This window comes from Anticarsia gemmatalis, chromosome 18, assembly GCF_050436995.1.
Source record: "Anticarsia gemmatalis isolate Benzon Research Colony breed Stoneville strain chromosome 18, ilAntGemm2 primary, whole genome shotgun sequence".
Lineage (NCBI taxonomy): Eukaryota > Metazoa > Arthropoda > Insecta > Lepidoptera > Erebidae > Anticarsia > Anticarsia gemmatalis.
The window spans coordinates 7628274-7646340 of record NC_134762.1 but is presented as its reverse complement, the minus strand read 5'-3'; the positions used below and the strand labels follow the sequence as shown (position 1 = coordinate 7646340).

Below are 18067 nucleotides of genomic sequence, written 5' to 3'. Positions count from 1 at the left end.
CAGCAGTGGGACACAGAAATAGGCTAGATAAAAAAAAAGTATAATATTGATGAGGCTTACTTATAACGAAAAAAAATAGTTTAGATGTATTTTCAACTTTTTAAGTTCTGTGGTCAAACAAGCTTGTGACACGGGAGGAACTTTATGATTTACGAACATAACGTCTCGCTTTCAATTCCAAGGTAAAATTATATTTATTGGATTCCAGCTTTTTACAGAGCTAAGAGTTTTCCATGATGTGACAGACTAATCGGCTTAAGAACCTCCATGGGAAAAATAGCACTACTATTTCCCAGAAGTCCCATGGATGTATGTGACCAGAGAGATTATGTCCATACTTCGGTGACAACCTTGAATCCTTTTTTCGGACCAACAATTTCAGTCACCTTGACCTATATCGATAGCGTAACATAGTAAAAAATTCAAATCAATATATATAATTTTTTATTTCTTTTTTCCAGGAGGGCTATCTTGTATCTCACTTGACAACTATTTGACAGCCTATATGCTGTACATTGATTTCTTCCTTAAATTGTAGTGATTAACATGTTACGTCACGGCAGCAATGGACTAAATGGTGACCATCAATTTGACGTACCCTAGTTGTCACCCAACGGAGATACGAACTACGCATACTGTAGCACGATTCTCTACAATTAGAATTTTCCGTTTGTAATTTAAAATGTACTGTAAGAGTAATTTCAACGACGTCCGCTAGAGGCGTTGATCTGATTTTCAAACAACATTTTTCGATAGCTAGCTAGTTTTCATAAGTTTCGAAAAAAAAGTGGCCAAACGTTACGTTCGTATATTTTTTCCCGTTTAACGTATGTTCGCGTGGGTGGCACAGATAAGAAAACTTAAACTAATAATATTATTTTTAAGTTACAGTGAGCTCAAGTTATGATAATGAAAAATAAATTCTTTCCACAGATTCTTTCCACGCTGCTGGAAATTTCCGCTGAAGCCTTAGAAAAGACGCTGCATGCAATGTCGCTATTGTTACTGCAGACCTTAGCAACCTTATTGGTGGATCCACATAATTATCTTAATGAAGGAATCTGAGATAGATCTTTTCAATTACGAAATATTTGTCTTGAAATTTTGGATACTTTGGACTTGACCCAAATGTCAACTAAAAATTATGATTATGGGATTTTACGTGCAACCTGTTAGTGCACTTTTATTCTTAAAAATGAAGTCACTAGTTTTTGTTTAAATACAGTATTTCACTACACATGTTACACTCAATAACAAGTTAATACTGGTTTCATCATTACCTTATATAATCAGAGGTCACAGGATCATAGGTCCGTTAAACAAAGAGCAAATGAGTTGAACAAACTTCGACGTTCAAATTACTACTCAATAACTATTTAAATTTTCTCAAGAATAGTGAAACTGGCAGTTAACCTTTAAAAAACCCTTATCTGAAAAACAATCAGACATTGTCAAAGATAACATCTTATCAAAGCTTAAGAAAGAGCAAATGCTGAGTTGAAACTAGTCAAGGAAGTAAGAAAACTAGTTAAAACGAGAAAGAAGGAACAAAAAAGCGAGATCGTTGTTGAACAGTTTTTTTGCAATTGCATTTTGTTCAAACAAAAAACTCAATCAAGGCTTGAAGTAAAACTACTTTCTTGTAAACAGTTTTTAGAAGAAACTTCAATAAATGTAGTATTTATTGCGATAATTAAAATAAAATGAAAAAATATTATTTACAATTGGACTTAAACATGACTTTGACATCACAGGAAGTTATCTGCGTTTTACGCTGATTCTTTGTTAAGGGCAAACACAATTTCTGGTGGTCTTCTCATTAGACATGCCTGTGTCGGGAAGACCGTCAAATTATTATTTTGTATTATCCATCTATCTTTTATTTTTAGGTATGTTCACATACATATATAGGCCCTTCTTGGACCATAAGTAGCCAAAAAAAAATCCACCTTTACGTAACACAGTCGGATTAAAACATTGAAATAGTATCCGCATAGTTCGGTATTTTAATCAAAACAATTTATAGTTGACATCGTTTCGTTTGAAGGTGTCTTCCAAAGCGTAAAATGGGTGCGTAGGTTCGAAGCCAAATCAAATAGGTGTTGATTTCATACAATTTCACCCACGCACTTACTATAACTTATAACGTTCTAGTTATAGTGTAATATCTACTATTAGAGAAACTATTTTAGACAGGTATTTTCGCAAAATTGTTGTATATAATCAAATCTGTTCAATTAGATCACCCACTCTTTAGAACAATTATTTTACCGTTGACTGGTTGTACGCCATATTTATATTTTATGTTTGTTATAGTTAAAGTATTACGATTTATCTGTAGTCTAGGATTTGCCTGGAGTGGGCCGTTTAATAGTTTGTAATTTAGGGCACAAAATTTTAGCATATTTGAGGTCGATGATCGAGAGGTTAATTATGTGCAAAAAATACAGTAAGTACATACATGTAGGACAAGATATATGGATATGAATGAGGCAAGAAAAGTTTGTAAGGATCGTTTCAAGTGGCTTTCTTTAGTCTCTGCATGATCCTATCGGAAAAAAGTGTGATATTATGTTTGTACATAAATAATAATTGCATATTTATTTGTACTTTTGATATATCCATACTTGTATTTCAGTGCCTTTTATCTTTTTTCCATTAAAGTCAATCTTAATTACTGGAACCCTAAGATCCATCGTGCATACACTACTTCTTAAGTATCCTATTGTAGTTTTAGAAGTCACATTCGTCATATAACATGTTAGAAGGACCTTGCATCGTACATGGAGGTACGTTTCCAACAGTCAGTTGCAAGCTTGTGGTTTTCACGTGACATTTCCGACATTTTACTCCAAGAGCCTCGAGGTTTCATAGGAATTAAATGTCAGCGTATATGTACTGGGTATAGGGATAATCTTTTGGGCATATGCCACTTTGTTCAGCTAGGTGATGTCACCCAGGTGAAATTGACCCAAGACGAAATCAGCCATTCAAAAAGTACGATGCTTTTAAAATAACAAAATATATATATATTTCCAGTTAATTTAAATATTTCTCGAAAAAGCTACAAAAAGGTTTTTAAGAGGAACTGTTACGGAAATGCATGAAGCATTAAAAAATATATTTTGTACTTGTGATAATTCTAAGTGCCGATTGCACAACTTATTGATTCGTGTCTGATCAATATTAGAAACACAAAAAAATCTGCCAATATTCCAGTAGTTCCTGCATTAGCATACCGGTATTTATAACGAATGAAGGCACCCGTAACCAGTTGTGGTAAACGATCTGTGGGTTAAGCAAACTTTGGTGCGGTCATTCCAAAGATGAGGGCCGCTTAGTAGGTGAGTAGTAGATGAGGTATTTGAGCTGGGTGTTTTCGTGCTTCGAAGAGCACGTAAAAAGACAGGTCCCAGTTGTTGCCTTCTAAGTTAACATCCCTTACACAACCTTGACATTAGATTGACCAGTAACTGTCACTATATAAAAAAACTGAGCATTAGACTATTAGATTAATTCTTAGTGCAAAAAGTAACAAAACAGCTTTATTAACTTTACGTAGGACAGTAAGCTGTCAACAACGTTGTCTTTTTACTCGACGAGAATATTTTATGAGGCTATTAATAGCCGTTTGAGTATTGAAGGACAACGGGCTATAATACACCTTCAAGGAGAGTTATAGCCAAGGTAAAAGATAATATTGTTTTTGTTAACAAGGTCGGGTTGTTATGGGGATGACTTTTGGTTTGCGGATAGTAATTAAGATTGTTTGGGAAGTTTTTCGAAGGTTATCGATACTTTTTGTTTTGGGTTCGTATTATAAGAGGATGTAAGAGTAAACTGATCACTAGTTTGTGGGTATAGATAGGTAGGTTGTAGATTTCTTTATATAATAATATTTCTTGTAACTATCACTCGACCGTGCAGTTACATCTAAATCACAACTTGTTAAATAATTATAATTAGGAAATAAAGAATTGCTGCGTTCTGACAAGTAAATCTTGCCATAAAAAACGCCTTTTTAACTAATCGGGCTAATTGCAAAATCAATTCATTAGTCAAATGATGACATTGTGATAGTCGTTACAGTTACTGAAGCTACCACTAACTGGGAAAGCGGTATTGCTTTATAAAAGGAGCTAGTAAGAAAGTCACGGCCACTCTTTTCAATCGCCAAATCCAAATCGCCTAAAATCTTTAACAGAACGGTTTCATAGACACAAAAAAGAAATCCCCAAACTAGAAAAATGTGTCCCACTTTAAACTGTAACAGAATATCGCATCCAGGTTCATTTTTCTCAAATTCCTGCTATTCGTTACGAACGACCTCTGATAATGACCCTCTTTGGTACCCGATCTGTGAGTTAACGAGCTACCAAAGACGTATGTTCCACTAACCTTCAGCTTACCGTATTGATAGGGTAGGAAATGTTTTAGTTTAGTTCAAACCCGAGGCAACACAAATGACTTACGAAAGTCATGTGCGTATTAGAAATAATTATTACTTAAACCCCTTCCCTCATTACGGGAGGAGACCCTTGCCCAGCAGTGGGACATTAATGGGTTAAATTTATTTTTATTAGTAGGAAAATAACAACGGTAAATCTATTTGGTGGGCGAGTATCTGTGTCAGGAGAATATATTTTTTTATTTGATGTGGAATTTACCTTTAGTCTAATATTTTTGAAAAAAAATCTATATTTTTGAAAAGCTTTGAATGTTACGGGATAAAAACTTATTTTTCAAAAAAATAAAACTGAAGTATTTGGTCTTGGCTCTTGCAAAAATCTTGGCTAATGAAAATAATTCATATGCACAATTACAGCATTACAACAAGTAAAGGTAACTTGTTGCATGCTGCTTTGTTTTGTTTGCTACTTTGCTTAGCTTTTAAGCAGTCCGAATACGAATTTATATGTAAAAAAATCGACCTTGTTTACTTCTTAAACATAATTAATATATGAAATATACATAATACTTACAGACCCATTTACGACCACATCTTCTTCCCATCAAAGTATCAAACGTGTCATAACGAGAGTTAACCGTGACCTATATAACCCCGCCTACTGTGACGTCACACGATCTTTACACTGCGCTCCTTTGAACGTCTTGTTTGAATCGGTGTTTAATTAATATCCAAACGGTAAGGTCGGGCCCCGGGTTTGTTTCAAGGGTGCAGTTTTGTTGCTTTATGTATATTTAATGAGTAATTAAGTAGTTGCTGGTTTTTGGAGTCATATTATGCACAGTAACGTAACACTCGATCACTATCGAATATTGAAAACTGGATAGGTATCAAGAAATCTTGTATAAAAATCGGATCCGCGCATCTAGTGGTGGCCATAGAAACTATTTTGCAGTAAACTCTCGATCCTCGTTAAACCAACTCAAAGGCTCATTATAGAGTCCATAAAAGATTTGGGATGAGAGACTGCTAAAACTTAGTCTACGTATCATGTAACTCAGTTGACTACTGGTGTACGTCAAATTGATAGTCACTATTTTCGCAACGTTACGTTAAAACAGTAATGTGTGTGACATAAGGCACCTTTATACACGCTCTATCGCACATGATACAACAATCGCTGTTTTTCTTAATAAAATATTTAAATAAATCTCTCGTAAAAAAGAATAGATACAAATAAGGTTTACTATAAACACCTGAAAAAAGATAACGAAGACTTACAACAACAAACTAGTACAACAGCCTGCTCCATCACAATTCTAGTTGACTAACTAGATCACCTATCCCGCTCTAATAAACTTAGTTAAACAGAGACGAGGATATACTCGGAGCAAGTTTGATCAGTGTAATTGCACAAAGGAGCGTAACTTAATTGTACTAGGACTCAATTGTATGGACATGTAAAGACATGTTACGGTTGAAGCCTTTTGTTCGTAGTTGGGATTCTCTGTATTGGTATATAGTATGTGTCTATCTAGACATAAAATACAATCGGGCAGGTATATAGAACGATTTTGAAATTGTGATTATGAATTGATGTTATAACATTCATTCGTTTAAGCTTAATGTTTTTATAACGAAGAACAAAATAATTTGGGAAAGCGTCCGAGACTTGTTAGTTTGCCTATGTGATATGGTTTTTATTTTAAGTGCCTATGTGTAATTGTTTTTAGCATTTAGCGATCTTCTGGGCAAAGGACTCCTCCCGGAATGACGATGGGGTTAGGTCTTTAGTCCACCACGCTAGCCAAGTGCAGTAGGGAACTTCGCATACCTTTAAGAATTGTTCTAAAGAACTCTATTTAGAACCTATCAAGAATTGTTCTATTTTTTGTTAAACATTTTCACAACTACGAAAACTAAAACAAATCTTGAAAAAAATTAGCTGGAAAATAAACTAGCCTGAAGTTTTCTTATAAAAAAAAAACACTTCTCAATATTCAGTGTCGCGTGGCGCGAGACTCAAATTTGGGCCTGCATTAAACTTGTACAAACTAGTTAAATGAGAGAATCTTTCAGATAGTATCTGTGGCACGTGGCTGGCCGTTTGCATTCCTACGAAAGAATATTTATGTAGGAAAGGCGTATTATGAATGCCGAATGTTAAACACAAACCAATTATTGAGTGATTGAATTTTTTGTTTTGGCGACTGAAGTGCATATTATTTGTTTAATAAAGAGATCTCTACGCTTCTACATTCTTATGACGCTTAAATGAAAACAATGCATATGTTATCAATAATGATTATATTTAATTATATTTTGATGGTGATCGTGAAAGAAATTGAGACAACATACATAACACAGCATTACAAAAATAACTAATAGTAAGTAATGGGTCATCACAGAAGAAAACTAAGAAACCAAGTGAATTAGACATAATAACGGCACAGATATAATAACTTAATATAACTAAATTGTATTGCTTTTTTCGTTAATACGAAGGTTATTTTTTGCCATACAATAAACTACTAACTATAATATACCTGGCCGTAACGAGAGGTCACCATAAATGACACGATAATTGAGGAAAACATCCTGTTATCACATCTTTGTAGATAAGGACCGACCTTCGATAGCTAAATAACAACAAATTATATAAGGTATTTTGTTATGATTGTTTGAGAACTAGGTCCACAATAATAAAAACTTGTTGAACTGGTTTTTTTGTTATTCGTTGCTACAGCGGCAACCAAAATACATACCTTCATCATTTGTAATAATTTTACGTCTAACTATCACTTTTAACACAGTAAAGTTTCAGTAATAGCGTCCCGTTTTTACCATTTAGGTATGAAAATCTAAAAAAAAAATGTTTTTAAATTACTCAAACGTGTTGTGTTTTGTTTCACTAATCTATGGTTTGATCTCAATAGACGGCTAACTCATTGCTATCATAGCATTGACTAAATAGCAAAAAACACATGAACAATATAGTACTTAACTAATGACTGTTTCTATGGAGAAAAGCGGATTTTATCAAATATCTTTAGAATTTGGTTTAATTTCTATGATCAAGCTTTTATTGATTAAGTGTAAACAGGAAGTAAATACTAAATATACAATGAAGACTGTATTATATTTCAATCGTAATATTCCAAACTGAGGAACAACAATAATTTCAATATCGTACTGACTTACCGGTTTAACAAGATTACAAGGTTAAGGTGAATATACACTTGAATGTAACTTGTCACAGAATATGGAGATTTTTTCTATTTCTATCTACGTTCATGAGCCATTAAAGTGAGTGAAAAGCAAAGAAAACTAGAAATGAAGATGTAAAATTGTCCATCCTAACCCTAACTTGTAAATGTCCACTAATTAAATGTATTTAAACATATCATTTCTCTGAAACACACAAACGAACGTAATAATGTAATCTTAACCTTACTTTCACAATCCAATATTCACCAACTATATGTTATTACACACCAATACATAACATAATGTAACTGGACTGTACTAGACAGTCCAGTATACATATAACGTATCTCAGTTGACAGCTATTGTACCACATATTGATAATCACTACTCAATACATTGCTGCTTTTACATAATGTGTTCAAAATCAAAATCAAATCATTTATTCATTTAGGTCAAATGCTGACACTTTTGATAGTCAATGATACAAAGTGTTCATCTCTATAATTTAAGGGAGAAGACATTGTACAGCATAGTGGCTTTCAAATAATTGCCAACTGAGATACGTTTTTACGATTTCAATTTAAATCCAATATGGTTGCCAACTTCGACATCACGTATATTTTACGAACATAATGTACTAAGAATGAGAAAATAAGGATTTACGATTTGTTTGTTTGTATGTAGATCACGAACTAAGGATAGACTGGAGACGAACTTTAGTTTTAAGTTTAGGCACGACTTGCGAAATGCTGAATCAATAAGTCAAGTCGTAGACTGCAGGGGTGATTTTGTGGGTAATTATTTTTAAATGATAGTTTATTGATTTAGTTTGTTAGATAGTGTTTAATTAGAGTTTATTGTTTATATCAATAATAAAATTTGTAAGTATATTTTAGTATTTTTCTTTATATTTAAGTTATGCGTATAACTAGAATAATACAAAAGAGAAGATTTACTTGTTACACAAGTATTTTCGGAGTCTTCGTGTAATAAATGGGGATATGTCTGCTGTGTCTATTATATTATGCTGATTGAAATTTATGAAATCGTGTGATTTTTATTCGATATCAATTTGCTTAGGCTTCAACTACTGTTAGCTACGTACTTAACCTGTTCTTGTTACGAAAATTCCACACAATTAAAAAAAATTACGCACTGCAATTCGTCTTTCCTCAACATAATTAATTACCACATACCACTTTATCTTATTCCTACTAATCTACAGTATAATTAAAATGCAAAAGAGCGGAGTCCGATCGCATTAATACCGCCGATGGCAACCACTCAGCCACTCTGAGTGAAAAACTTTGCAGCAATTTGCATAATGTAATTAAAGTTTTTGTTTGTACCTCTTTCGGTTTATGAAGTTCAATCGATCAAAACCGGTTCGGTTGATGTATGAGTTACTGCTTCTGGTGAGGGATTTTCCGGGTACTTTTTGTAACAAATAGTAAGATGTAAGCCATGTTTAACACCCACTCATTTTACCATTTTTCTATTGATCAGTGAAATTATTTTAGACTAGCTGACCCGCGCAACTTCGCTTGCGTCATATAAGAGAGAATAATGGGTCATAATTTTTTTGTAACATTTTTTACTGGTACTCTGCTCCTATTGGTCTTAGCGTAATGATATATAGCCTATAGCCTTCCTCGATAAATGGGCTATCTAACAGGGAAATATTTTTTTTAAATCGGAACAGTAGTTCCTGAGATTAGCGCGTTCAAACAAACAGACAAACAAACAAACAAACTCTTCAGCTTTATCATATTAGTCTATACTAATATGATAAAGCTGAAGAGTTTGTTTGTTTGTCTGTTTGTTTGCGCACTAATATGATAAAGCTGAAGAGTTTGTTTGTTTGTTTGTCTGATTGTTTGAACGCGCTAATCTCAGGAACTACTGTTCCGATTTAAAAAAAATATACTATTATAGAGATTATTCTTTGGTGTATTACATTGTATTTGAATTTCTGGTATTATTTTAGATTTGCATCTATAATATATACATGCTTGTTATGAATCTCAATTTCGTTTCCTGGAAATATTAACTTAGGAAGGTTGCTAATGTGGTAGTTTAGTATTTAAACTTTCTTGACATAGAATTACTCTTTCTTTATTCTTTGTATGACTAAGAAAAGTAAACAATACGTAAACTTGCGCTTAAATACCATTAAAATGGCTAAAGTTGGCTATACTCAAACAAAACTCCGTAATATAAAAACATGGTCAAATATTACGCAATATGGAAACAATAACTTAATAAAACAGTCGTAAGAAAAACAACATTATACGTATGAAAGTTTTCAAGGCCAGGCCAAAAGTAAAAAAAAATGAAAAAACAGAACTTTTGCAAAAAAAATAAAATAACTCTAGTATCAATTAAAAATCGATAATTTTAGAATGTTATGTGTAATTTAATCGATTTCGAAAATAAATGGCCTCTAACGAGGTTTGAGTGCCCTAATACTTGACGCAAAAGCGATTCTGTGTCAAAAAATCGTAATCACGCTAAAATTCTTCCTGTACGGTGTATAAAAGGCAGATCGGCACGTGTCATCGAACTGCTCTCAACGAGTCAAACGGAATCTGGCCTCACATTGTGAGCACGACACATACTCTTTTTTGGACAAATACATACCTTAACTTTCCTCGCGTAGCCTTGCATTTTTACCGGCTTGATGTTTTATCGTGTTGCTTACCCGTTTTCCCACGTGTGAAATGAACTTGACTGAATTAGACTACTCCATATGACAAATGCATTCAATTGTTGCGTCTTCTCGCTGTTAGATATAGGGTGTAGTTAATAACGTAGGCAGCTCTTTGTAGTCGCGTTCGCCATATTTGAAGCATCTCGTCATGTTTGTCGTTCTCGCGATTGCAGGGTAGAGTAAAGTCTACTACTGCCAGCCTGACTCATCTTAATGGTAGAAATAACCTCAAAATACATACATGCACTTGTAAATAACGTTCATTTTACGCGAATTCATTTTACGCGTAGGAGTAGGCAGAGGAGTGTACACCCGAGTTTCGCTTTTTTCAATGTTAGTCCCAGGTAATATAAAGGTGGCAAGTTAGGATTGCTAAGGCTTGATAAGGTAGAAAATAAAATGCAAAAGTAAAAATGTCAACATTTTATTCATAAATCAGTATAAGTACTTACATTGACTTAAATCTAAACAGTTTACAGTATAAAGACTTAGTAACATTTACGACAAGTATCCTAGAGTCATACAAAAATATTACCTCTCGTTCAACCATCTCTTGTACTGTTCTTTTCCATTAGTTTTATATATCTGTTGCTATCCAGCGAGAGTTTATAAGTATGAATACATTTTAACTCTAATATGGCGTCATTTTCAAGCAAATCTTGATTCACTAGACTTAAGTCAGGCGAAGAAAACGAAACGTGTGTTTGGAACTTTTTCTAGGTAAGTATTTCTCAATTTACTAATCATACTACTGTTTCGATTGCCGTTCGATGGTTCGTAAAAAATCACACATAAATATACTATGGTCTTGCTTACAAATGGATGTTTATGTTTGCAAACTTTAGCTACATAACTTAATAATTATCAATAATTTGTAAGGGATAAAGACCCGTATAAACTCTCCCTGGAAACCAACATTAAAACAAATCTTAGCACAATTATGAGTATTTAAATGTCAAACTTTTATATTCAAAGCCCGGTTGGTACACGAACAGCACAGTCAAATAATGGGATGACATTTCCCGTGTGCATTCGACTAGAAAAAATGCAACTGCTTTCAAACGCTTCAAAGGGTATATGACCCTTAAAGTCCACAAAGGGAGCAAAAGGTCCCAGCACCGATTGTGCCGGGAAACGGATGTGAACCGACTGGATCCGGGCGTACCAGCCATACAAAAATTCCGACTCAAAATCCGGAAAATACGATGTTCAAAAACTCTCTTATTTGACACGATTATAAAAAAGATTCGTGTCATTTCAAACACATTAATCTTCTAGTTAATGATTTTCTTGGATATGTATTTTTGAACCACAAAATATGTTTTTTTCCCTTTCAAAAATTCACGTTTCCATTAGCGACATTCAATTCCGTCTTCAATTCATTAATCTCGGAGACTTGTCAGAAAAATATCGTCATTTAGGAATCAGATTTTGATAACATTTTTGTGTTGGAAATTAGTAGGTGTAGAGAGGGCATCTAATCTTATTATTAATCTTATATTAAGTATACATATAGGTACATCAAAGTTTTCAGATAAAATAATGTTATACGTTGCAATATAATTGATTACATCGAAGTCACTTTAAGCTACGTTCGATCGAAAAAAAGGGTTTTGGGATTATCCAATCGCTATAAATTACTTTGACTATAATCTTCTTATTTATTATTACAATCGAACAAAGTGTGGAGCTACATCATAAATAATAACATAGTCAATTCAAAAATAATCATTTAGAATTATGGCTCAGCCATTTGTAAAATTACACTTTTAAAAGCGCAAAATGCTAAATTAAATGTTCGTTATTTTAAAAAACATTTATATAATGTAAAACTTATTAATATATACTTTAAAATACATTGATATATTTTTAGATATATTTTAATTTTAACACGATTTAAAGCTTCGTTTTAATCTTACAATTTTCATGTAACATATACATATATATAATTTATATACCAAACGATAGAATTCTTGTGCCGTATTTGTGAAATAATATATAATAAGTATTTCGCATATATATTTCCATCTACATTATTGTCCGACAAATGAATGTTTGTAACATTCGTCCATTTTCAACAAATCGTAACTCTGTGCAATATAATATATAATTATAATTTATTATTATATCAAATAGTTTAGATACGACGACAGTTTTAAATATGCTTACCGCAAAGACAACAACTATACAACATTTATAATAATATAATATGTACATGACGTGATAAGTCTTGAATTTGAAATGTGCGTTATTCCAAGGTATAAATAGAAGTAACATTGTATACAATATGAAAAAATACAGGATCAGTAAAGAATACAGATAGGAAATGAATGGCAATGATATGAGAATACATTGGATTATCAATACTACTTTAAAATTATATGTTTTTTTTTTATCTAAAACATTTAGAACGTCTATGGATAAATTCATTTCTACGTCAACTGACATCTATGCTAATTCTCTTTCTCTACGTTTCATTATCACGTAACATTGATCTGCTTCGTTTGTCTACAGTAAATGGACATACAACCGTTTAATATAATCACATTTACTTATTTAATGTTTGGCATCGCGAGAATACCGCCTACAATAAATATCTGACGCCATCACAATTGATGTTAATATCTTCAGTCCTTTTGAGTCCATCTCTTCATCTGTGAAATAAAATTATAATATAATACATTTTACCCATTCCTTACCCGATTGATTTGAAAAATATTTTAATAATGAATAGTCCACTTATTGAGGAACGCTTACGGCTATATAACACCAAGCTATGGGCTATAGCAGTAGAATTGAAAACTAAAGTCGTCTTCTAGCCCTTTATAATTCTTTGTTCTTTAATGACTCTACAAATCCTAATCATTTCGTAGTTGATTTATCCTCAGATTGATATCGAAACCGAGGTTTCTTTCTACACATTCAACAGGTAAAAGATATGTTTTATGCGGAAACAGAAAGGCAAACATAAATCCTAAAAGGCGGTTTTAATTTGCTTCCTTTGCCTCGTTCAAATATTATTCAAATAATGTTTTTCTTCCTGTATCAAAAAAATAATATGTGTACAGTCAAAACATACTTTATACATGTTACAATTCTGATTTTATTTGCTAAAACGTTAGTCAAGACTAGATATTTTTTATAAACTTACGATTTATAAATTAGAGAATATGAATAGTGGTATTCTCAATGTCTTATCTATCCACCATTTACTAAAAGCTGCCTACTGCCAGCGGCCAACGCGTTGACCGTGAGTTACAAACATACTGTGCACTACCTGTTTGTGTTCTATAATCGTATATTTTTATACACTCTATAATTTCGTCAAAGTTTATTTAATTTGTTACAATAATATAGTTAATTTTTCATGTAACTCACCTTCCATTCAAGCAGCTAAGGCCCGCGTTCTGCGCGTCATTGCTGGGCAGCATGACGTTAGCAGGTGGGCTCTTGTTCAACGGGTACCATTGCGCTACGGGCTTGCGAGGGTTGTCCAGCATCTGCAGCCAGTGGTCGCGACCAATGCCGATCAGGGTCGAGCCTATTGCTGTACAGCCGATGAGTTCGTTTGAGCCAATCCTGTTGACAAGGAGAAGAAGCTTTGTTATTGCCGTCCATATGAAATACGAAAGATATAATAAATATTTTTGTTCCTTATACTACTATTTATTGGTTTAAATAAAATTTGATGGGTCAATCCACCTTGACGTGTTTATGTGCCAAGATCAAATCAGAATTCATATTTTTTTTGTTATTGACACTCATTTCTTTAGCAAAGGAATCCACGTGAACATTGTAATATCAAATTAACATGGTGTGTAAATTAATATAGTGTTGGTAAAAAAATATAATTACTAGATACTATTGCATCTAATCGATTTCTTCACGAACAAATATTTCTTTGATATTTATTGTACGCGTCTAGTAGTAAAAGTAAAAAGTCCCCCATGACACAGTATTCATACTTATCAATTTAAAATAGAAGAAAATAAAAATGTTTCCTTCTAAACAATTAATTAAAGTTCCTGGTCGAGCGCGGTAATAAATAAGCCGCAACGACTGTTAGAACGTAATCCTTCGCACTTCACAAATCTCACGAGAGCAGTTCCAGTGAAGTGAATGTAAGCGAAAGTGGAGTTTTCACACGCAATTCGATTTGAAGCCGAGACAAGCACAGCTTTCACTACAAGAGGTAGTATTAAAAGACTGGGCTTGGAGCAATAAAATATCAGAATAATCAGTAAATTTACAAATAATTAATTAAAAACAAATAGTAATTTCAAAATAATCAAATAAGAAAAGCTAACGAGTTTAAATTGTACCCTAATTTATGTTGTTCTTGATCTTTGACACTTGTTTTTGGTTTTTAAATTAGATAGATATTTTGGTATATTCAACACGTTTTTTTTTGTTATAATAAACGCACACTTACTTCAAGTAACAACAACTTAATAGTTTCTACCGATAATAACTCGATATAAAGAGATCAATCCATTTGCGATCACTTATCTGATTCTATGCGGACGTTGTGACATTTATCTATAAAAAAGTAGCTATTGAAAAGATGAAGACATCACGATCGACTGTCAGTACAAATAAGTACTTAATTTCAAAATGAAGTGCTTTACGATGTACGTTTATATAATTTCATTATAAGCCAAGGTCAGTACGTAAAAAGAGGCCAACCATAGAACCATTTTCTAAACATTTCGGGGAAGCAAAGATCCCCAATTCTAAGAAGGACTGATCCATTAAACATTATTTCAAAGTTTTCAATTTTCATTTTGAAAGATAGATGTAGGAATATTTTGTAAGGCTTTATTTTAAAATACATTCGGAATAAAAAATTATAAACACTTTGTCTCATAACCTTTTTTATTCATTCCAAATTTTTGAATTTTCGAAAATGATAATTATAATGGCGATAGAATGTTTTTTTGCCGAAATTTACTTATTTCAATTTATTTGCAATTGGTATCTCAATATGCAAACTGGAATATATTTCTAACTTATATCTATGAACAATACCAATATGTGCAATATTATTCATGAAAACAAAGCACCCTAAATCGAAAACCAACCATGATTCATTTCCAAATCACTAACCAAAACGCAAAGTAGCAATACAAAATAACTACGACACAAAATTCAACCTTACAGCCTTAATCTAGCATACTCCTAGCAAAGATTAAATCTAGGAATTCAATCTCATATTACTCCATCCGTATAAAAGGTAGTCTGGAAATAATTTCAGGTTATCCGGCCGATACTCCGATTGCAGTTTGCAGGTTGATCAAAGTACATAGGCATGTCAAAGCAGAAGCATTACATGAAACCTGTTGAAGGTATTCCGTATTCTGTAGTTGGGACGTCATTGAAATAGTATAGTAGTATTGTAGTTAGTATATAATGTAGTACTCATGGATATCAGTGATGTTGTATCCATTATTGATTATATTAGTGTGAAAAATACTCTGTCTGCTTGTTACGTATTCACGGTGACTAAATTATACAAGTATACTTTTATCTAAATTTTACTTAAGTCAGTGCTACACAGGTGAAGATTGGTAAAGCATGGTAATAGAAAAACATGGTCGAACAAGATTCCTAAATTTTTCCATAAGAAAGTGCACCTCTCTATTTATTTACACGGAAGTCTAATTACATGGGTGTGTTGGTTATAGATTATTTACTATAAGACTATTTTTAATCATGTTAACTTATTAAAATAGTACAGTTAACCATATTATTCTGTGCACGACTATATTTACTCGATTTTTTAAATACAATTTATACAAAAATCAACAGCGATATCAATACGAAGGTTCTCATACTCACATTTCAAATTCAATTTTAACATAAATTATTGTTATCGAAGCCCTACTACGAAGTACGGAACACCTTAACACCCTTTCTACCTTCTTTTTCCTAGAACCGATGTCATAACAGCAATGTTACTTTTCAATACAGCCCACCTACCGCAACCAGTAAAGAGTTTCTAACTCGTTAACGAGTTAAAATCAAAATTGTGTAAATTCCGAACTAAAATTGTACGTGTGGGTGTACTATTAATAAAGTGCTTTCAAAGTAATGGTACAGTCCTGGGTAAAAATATGTATATTCAATCCTATAATATCCTTTGTATTATTGTCATCAAAAAAATGTTTAGTAACTTTTCTCGTGGTCGTCGTTTGTCTAATTAATTAATATTGTGTCGAAAACAAGGCTTTATTTATTTTAACCTCGCTCTTTATCTCAAAGGTGAGCAAAGTTTTGAACTTCTAGTCTTCTCTATTATAGGGTCAAACTGGCCATACATCTAAGAATCCACAGAAATCATTCGATAGTCTCGGTCTTATGCGTCGTTAATGACAATCTAACGGAGCCTATTTCATGGCAGTATTTTATACGTATACTATACATGACCACAGCATTATCACATCAGTTTTCATAAATCACTGTTAAAAATATTACGTGGTATACGAATTTTTTGCTCGTAACTGTACCCTGAGTTAAAAAGGCGTAAATGCGATTTCTTAACTAGGCAAGTATCAAATTGAGTCAAAGTTTATAAGTCGCGAACTTTATGATTTTCATCAAAAGACCGCATCAAACTAGTTTCGTTTGAACATTAAGTTATTACTTTATCTTGGTGATGACAGCTTCAAGAATTTGTTATTAAGTGTTGATAAAGTTTCAGCTAGACAAAGCTGTTGAGCTCGAAGTAAGATACTATTATTTGCTTGTTATTTAAAGATAAATAACTACGTGATTTCAGTTACCCATCTATTTTACATAAGACGAAAAAAAAAAATTTATTGATATTAATCAAGCAAGCGGGAGACCTACTAAATCGGTAAAAACATCAAGTAAGACCCATTCCACCTTCAGGCAATCACGGAAAATTTCTTGGCTACAATCATTCTGACACAATCCCTGATCATCATCACACAGATTTTTTGCATCGCAATAGCAATAAATACTAAATACCGCTGGACCACAGACTCAATCGACCAGTGAGTTTAAATTAGTCGTCAGATATGATGGTTTAGGCTAAGTTCATATGGTTGCGCGGAGCTGCGCGGTAACAGAACCGAGAAACCGCGCGGTTTCTGGCGGTGATGTAGACAATACTAGCTGTTTACTCTGATCTTGTACCGCGCGGTCGAAAGTTCCGCGCGGCTTCGCGCGATTATATGAACTTAGCCTTAAAGTTAAACCTTCGGATACTAAAGAAGACCCCTGAATGAAAGGTTCAAATAAACATTAAAATAGTGTAAAAAGTTCTGTACTGACCTGTCGTAATCAATGACCTTGACTAGAAGCGTTACGTCGTATACATTTTCAGCAGGGAGGTCGAACACCAGGGCCTCGTTGTAGACCGGTGACAGCGTGTTCTTCTTAACGGTGGTCTTCTTCTTCTTGATGCGCTTGCCCTGGCATATGAGGCAGATCTTCACGTATGGGTCTGTGGAAGAAAGAATAATGTTAAACGTTGGTTTTTAAGGCGGAGTTTGGTAGAACATGTCTATGACTTCGAAACCTGTCTAGTGTTCAATGATAGATTGAAAGACTTATCTAATTCTATTTTTGATTATGATAACAAAATAGGGTTTATTGGGAATACATTTAATCGTATTAAGGTCTGAACATTATTTAGATTAGATTATATATTAGAAGCTTTCGAAACGATAACAATATCTTTACAGTCGGTACAATGGTTACTTTATAGAGAACGAGAT

The 18067-nt window shown here is 33.1% G+C and overlaps 1 protein-coding gene across 3 annotated transcripts in view; it reads right to left on the bottom strand.

The window, feature by feature from the left end:
• Nucleotides 1-10740: 10740 nt before the first annotated feature.
• Nucleotides 10741-18067, bottom strand: part of LOC142980690 (synaptotagmin-10-like) — a 111128-nt gene continuing 103801 nt past the window's right edge. For all 3 annotated transcript variants that reach the window (XM_076126218.1, XM_076126219.1, XM_076126220.1), the window contains exons 9-11: nt 17622-17793; nt 13704-13904; nt 10741-12979 (exon numbers count right to left, since the gene is read on the bottom strand). In XM_076126218.1, the coding sequence (XP_075982333.1) occupies nt 12976-12979; nt 13704-13904; nt 17622-17793 (377 nt within the window). In that variant the 3' untranslated portion in view covers nt 10741-12975. The remainder of the gene's footprint in view (nt 12980-13703; nt 13905-17621; nt 17794-18067) is intronic.